Below are 6,000 nucleotides of genomic sequence, written 5' to 3' on the forward strand. Positions count from 1 at the left end.
ACATGGATAGAGTCCTCACTGTTATCTGTCTTATCTGTCATTGGAAACAAACCCCAACCATTAAACCTGCACAACGTGGTAACAGTACAGCTTTAACTGAGTGCACACAGACAACACTTGCCCCTGCAAAGACCCAGAAACTGGAAGTGAAACCATCACCCTACTGAAATCAATAGGTGGTTTTCGGTGATTTTTATGATACCAAGCAGGACCTATTTGTTCAGCAGAGGTTCCCAGCACAGATGCGGGAGGGACAGGTGAACAACATAACATCTCTGTGCTAGACTCACAGAAGTTCCTCACTGCTCTGACCAAGACATCCATTTTCTGAATAGGATCAAAAACCCTTTCATCCCCATTTCTTAGACAAAAAGGAGAGGAGATGGGGGATGAGAAAGCAGTAATAGGAATCCTAACTCATACACACAGGCAAAAAATCCTCCTCATTCTTCCAAGCAGAGCAACATCCCCAATCTGAATAAAGGCTTTTTAGACTTTGCAAACACCCCAATACGACTGAGGGGATTCCAGTTACCTTCAAACTGTGTTCCTTTCTTTTTTGGATATACTGAAATCCCTTCCTTCTGTGATGTCCCTTCCTCCCTCCCCAACTTAGGAAGCCTCTTACTCTGGCTGCTAGCGCAGACAGCTCCTGTGACTACTTGAAGACTTTTAAAAGCTGTGTCCTGGCTCTGTTAACCACAAATCAGCTCCTGTAAACCTGCTAATGGATAGCAAAGCTCTCCCTTGAGTTTTCCACCCAGAAGCACACCAGCAAGCTCAGCTCTTACAGCCTGGGAAGGCTCACTTGACATTCTTTATCTGCAAGGACTCCATTAGCAACTTCCCGTAATGTAAAGCATATTTTAAAAAGGCACTGAAAATAAGGGATAATTAAAATGTAAGAAGTGTCATCTTCATAAAAGCCACAGGACTAAATAAAGTCTTGGAGGGCCCTCTCCTGTACGTTCCGTACTTCTCTACGTGCACAACGCACCTTCCTCTGTAAAATCTTCAATAAACAAAGCCAGCCTTCTCTGTGCCTTTAAAAATATCTGAAGTAGCATTTGATTAGTTCATAGGGAAAAGCTCCTGGTATATTTTTTCCTCCAAGCAGAAGACACTTACATGCAAAATTAACTCTCAGCTCAGAACTATGAAGACTCAAAATCTAAAACCCATTTACAGACAGTTACCAGGTCAGCAACAATTGGATCCATTACCAGAGCCAATCTAGATTTAAGATAAATTACTTTCATTTATGCGTCTAGCCTAAGAAAATGCTAACAATTGTCACTCCTTAAATGACAGGATTGTCACAGCAACAGCTAAGAACTGCACAAATGTGTACTTTTTCCTTTACAAAAAAAATATTTATCCTATCTTGGCAAAGCACTGAGAAACTACGTAGTAAGGATATCACAGTAATGTTAATATTTATGTCTTACTGATTTTTGGTACTGTGAATTTAAATTAATGAGCAAACAGACCCCATGGAAACAACCTCTCTTACCTTGTCTTAGTTTGATTTATTAAGCAATGCAATTACCAGTGACAAGCCCACAGAGAAATGTACTAAACTTAACACTTCAGAAAGAGCAAAACCTTACTCTCATATTTTTTGTGCAAGAATGACTCCTTCCTTTTATTGCAACCAAAGGAACAGAAACAATAATACCTGCTTAAACAGTGAAAACCTATTACAATCCTCCTAACAAAGGAATACTGCAAAGACTTATTTTCTGCATGGTTCATTTATCATTGCTGAACAAAGAAAAAATAGCCTTTATTTTTCTTCACAAAGTAAAGTGATTTGCAGGGGAGAAAATAAATAGTGACCTCGCTTTCCTTTAAAGAGAGCTAGATATGAAGCAGAGGGAAGAAAGATGCTTGTAAATTAACACATAAAATAACTAACACCTTAATTCTCTAATCCTCTCTCTAGAAAACGCTATAAAAAGGTACTGAAACATTAGTGGTAGATACTAAACGGTTAATATCTTGCTGGGATTCCCCGCCAACACAAATTCCGATGATTTGCCATTGGATGTTGTCAGCACCAATGTCCTGTTATAGTCCACTGAGATCCTCCCTGCAGCTTTCCTGCCTCGGGCATCTCTGATGTACCGGATCAGAGTCTGGAGCGTCCCTGTTTATCACGATGGTTCGCTTACCACCCCCTTGCACGCACACACACCAGATATTACTGCTTTTCAGAAGAAGGCATAAAAGAGTAAGCAAGCCACTGAGGTCTAACATGGTAGCCCTGTACAAAAATAAAATGCAGAAAAGCCCTTCTGGAAAATAGTTTGCTTTCCAAGCAAACCTTCAGCAATGAAGAGCCCTGAAACATTCCTAAGTATTACACAGCTGTTTTACCGCTTCTAGCGTTAAAGAGTTTCCCTACACGCAGCAAATGTCCATAGACCTACTACTCTCTGCTTGCATTCGTCTTTATGTTCAAACCATAACGCAAATATCATCTGGTTCAAACACCACTGATCTAAATCAGCAAGTCGTGCAATATTGTCATATTAAACCTACATCATAGCTTGTTTTCCTGAAGCGTTCCTGGAGCCTGCCTTCTAGATGTAATTACTGTACAATATATATCAGAACCAGAGAGAAAGGCTTCACTCTGAGGGCTGAAATTGAGAAGAAATCAATACAAAGAAGATAAATGTTTCTTCAAGAGCTGCAGAGGTATTAACCCTCTCTCCAACTTATTTTCTTTTTGCTTCAAATCATTTTACCATGTGAGAAGCTGCTGGAAGGACTGGGATATGATGGGTCTATCTGCTTATCTCTGTGTCTGGGGTTAGAAAAAAGTGTATTTTAGGAAAAAAGAAAAAAAAGAAAAAGAAACAGAAGTGGAAGTTCCTATAAAGCTTCCAGAATCTACTTCTTTCTTTTCACACTTGCACACCTGGACACAGCCGACGACCCGGGCTGCATCAGGAGCTCACAGAAGGGACAGGAGAAGTCTCGGGGCGAGGGGGGCTCGCCCTGCCCGAGGCCTCCCACCTCACACCCACCCCACCTAGCTCACGCGGACCCCACCGCACGGCCCCCCCCGCCCCACCACTGCAGGAGGGGGGGAAGCCCCGGAAAAAAAAAAAATAAATAAATAAACCACTTTGGGGGCGTGCGGGGGTGCGAAGCCGCTTTCAGGAAGATCGTTTCAGCCGCAGAGGCGGTGGGGGGCACGACAAAAAAAAAAAAAAAGCGACAAGCCCGCTGTGCCTCCGAGCTGCCTCACGGGGGCTGCGCGCAGGCGGGGCCCGCGCTGCGCGCCCGCGGAGGGGCGCGGGGCGAGGGCGCGGAGGGGGGCGCGCGGCCCCGTGGGGGCGCCGGCGGCGCGACAGCGCCCCTGGCGGACGGCCCGGGGCACTGCGGAGGCGGCGGGAGCCGGAGCCCCGCGCGGGCGCCGCGCGTTCCCCCGGGCCGGGGGCGCTCCCGGGGCGGGGGCAGGCACGGGTCCCACGGCGGGGCGCGGAGCGGGGCGAGCGCCCGCCCGGCCCAGTTATACGCGGCCCCTGCATTTCGGTGGGGGGCGAGGAGCGATGCACAGAAACAAGCCACGGGGTGCGAAGGAAGCGGGGGGGGGGGGCGGAAAGCACGGTGGGCGCTGGGTGGCCCCCGCCCGCATAACCCCTCTCCCACGGGCGTGGGGTGGTGGTTGCACAGAGCCAGCCCCGGGCGCGGAGCGGGCGCGCAGCCCCGCGCCCTCCCACCCCCCCCGCCCTGCCAAGGTCAGCGCGCCGGCACGGCGAGACACCCACCGCGGACACGAGTGGGGCGGGGAGGGCAGGGATCCGCGCACAACTAAGTTTTTGGCGGAGGACGGGGGCTTGCAAGAAGGGATCGGAGCGCGGAGTCCCGCTCCCTTGGGGGCGGCGGGCGGCAGTCCCGCAGCACAAAGGGAGCCCCCGGGCAGCCCCGCGAAAGACGGGCAGCGCGCAGGGACCCCCTCCGCCCGCCCCGCGCCGTCGGGGGCTGCAATGCACCGGAGAGAGGGGACACCACGCCGGGAGCGCGGAGCCGAGCCCATGCACCGCGCGCGGCCCCACTCGCGGGCAGCGCTGCCCGCAGCCGGCAGGGTGCTGCGGAGCTGGGGGAAGCCCAACGTTGGGGCCACGCGTGCAAACGGGCCCCCCCGGTCCCTGGCGCATGCTCCGCACTCGCGGGGTGCCTCGCCGGCACCCCACGGGGGTCGCGGACACGTGTGGCGGAGGCAGCGGGAACCCCCCAACCGCCGCGCTCACTCACCGGGGAAGCATACCACATCATGGAGCACGGAGCTGGTGATTTTCAAGAAAAAGATCCACCAACACGGTTGCAGTAGCCTCCGCATGTCCAAAGCCGCACATCGAAAGGGGAGAGGGGCTAAAATAATTAACACACAGGAAAAAAAAAAAAGGGAAAAAAAGAAAAAAAAAACAAACTTGTTGAAAATAAGTTTCTCCCCGCACCCCTCTTCCTGCGGCAGAAAGCGGGGGGCTCCCGCTCGCCTCCTCAGCGGGGAAAAAGCTCCCGCAGCCGTGGGGCAGGGGGAGGAAGGGGACGGCGCGCCGGCGGGGCGCGGGGACCCCCCGCGCGGCACAGCGCGGCACGGCGCGGCGGGGCGCGGGGCGGCGCGGCTCAGGCGGGCAGCGGCGGCGGGGCGCGCGGCATGCCGCGGACGGGGCGCTCAGAGCCGCCTCCGCGCACGGGCGGGCGGGCGGCGGTCAGCCGGGGCCCCGGCGCGCTCCATCCTGCCGTACAGGAAGTGGCGGGCGAGCCCGGATCCTGGCGGAGACTTTAAAGCGGGGCGAGGGAGAGGGAGAGGGAGCGCGGCGCGGCGGCGAGGCGAGGCGAGGCGGCGGCGCGCCGGGCGCCCCGGCGGCGCGCCCCCGCCGCCCTTAAAGCGGCCGCGGCGGCGGGGCGGGGGCGCGCGCGCGCGCCGCGGGGGCCCGCTCGCGCGCACGCACCCGCACCGCTGCCCTGCGCCCCGCCGCGCCCCGCGCACTCTCCGCGGAGCGGCGGCGGCGCCCGCCCTGTTGCCGGCGGAGTGTGTGTTGGCGGAGGGGAGGGCGCTGCCGGCAGCGACGGGCTTGGGGGAAAGTGTGTGACTGAGCCGAGGGAATTCGCCGTGTGCCATTTCGGATTTTGCACTCTTACGCAAGCCGTGTCCGTTGGAAGTTACTTGTGTCGTTATGCCGCCCTCGGTGCGTGCTGCGGGGGGCCGGGGCTTGCTGTTGGGCGTTCGTGTCCCCCCCACTTGTGTGCACCATCCTGTGTATTGCCAGAGGTGTGTGTGTCCCCCCCAAATCATATACTTCTCCTCTGCCCCCTTCAGTATGGTGTACCCCACTGCGTATTGCTGAGGTCCCCCACAACATCGTACCGCTTTTTTTTTTTTTTTTTTTTTTTTTGTCTAATGCCGTGCTGGGTATTGCCAGAAATTCTCCCCAAAATCATACAGCTTTTATTCTCCCCCAGCACTATGCATCATTTTGGGTACTGTCAGAGGTCCCCCACAAAATCGTGCAGCTTTTTTCCCCCCAGTACTGTACTGCATATTGCCAGAGACCCCCTCTCCCACCCCCCATCACAGTTTTTTCCTCCCCCAGTAAAATGCATCATTCTGGGTATTGCCAGAGGTCCCCCACAAAACTGCTGGGTTTTCCCCCAGTATTGTGCATTATACTACATATTTCCAGAGAGCCCCCTCAAAATGAGATAGTTATCTGGTATTTTTGCAGAGTCAGGTGAAGCCTGTCCCAAGGCACTCCACATCCAAATCTCGATCCACAGCCCTCCCCCTGGCAGCAGTTTCTGAGTGACTGATAATTTTGCACAGGAAACAGAAACAGAAAATGGTGTGAATTCAGGATGAAGGGATGGTTGCTTGTATTTGGCATTTCCTGGCGGTGCTGTGGTCTGCTGAAGCTTAAATTTCATTCAGAAGTAGTTTTTGTCTGTTTCTTTGGTAATTATTTCCATTACAGGGATTCTGTT

At 53.7% G+C, this 6,000-nt stretch overlaps 1 protein-coding gene across 1 annotated transcript in view; it reads right to left on the minus strand.

The window, feature by feature from the left end:
- The window catches only part of PTPRG (protein tyrosine phosphatase receptor type G), a 417,185-nt gene extending 412,196 nt beyond the window's left edge, over positions 1 to 4,989 (minus strand). The window contains exons 1-2 of the mRNA XM_072876458.1: positions 4,971 to 4,989; positions 4,270 to 4,386 (exon numbers count right to left, since the gene is read on the minus strand). Of these exons, the coding sequence (XP_072732559.1) occupies positions 4,270 to 4,354 (85 nt within the window). The 5' untranslated portion in view covers positions 4,355 to 4,386; positions 4,971 to 4,989. The remainder of the gene's footprint in view (positions 1 to 4,269; positions 4,387 to 4,970) is intronic.
- Positions 4,990 to 6,000: the final 1,011 nt, after the last annotated feature.

This window comes from Ciconia boyciana, chromosome 11 (genome assembly GCF_034638445.1).
Source record: "Ciconia boyciana chromosome 11, ASM3463844v1, whole genome shotgun sequence".
NCBI lineage: Eukaryota > Metazoa > Chordata > Aves > Ciconiiformes > Ciconiidae > Ciconia > Ciconia boyciana.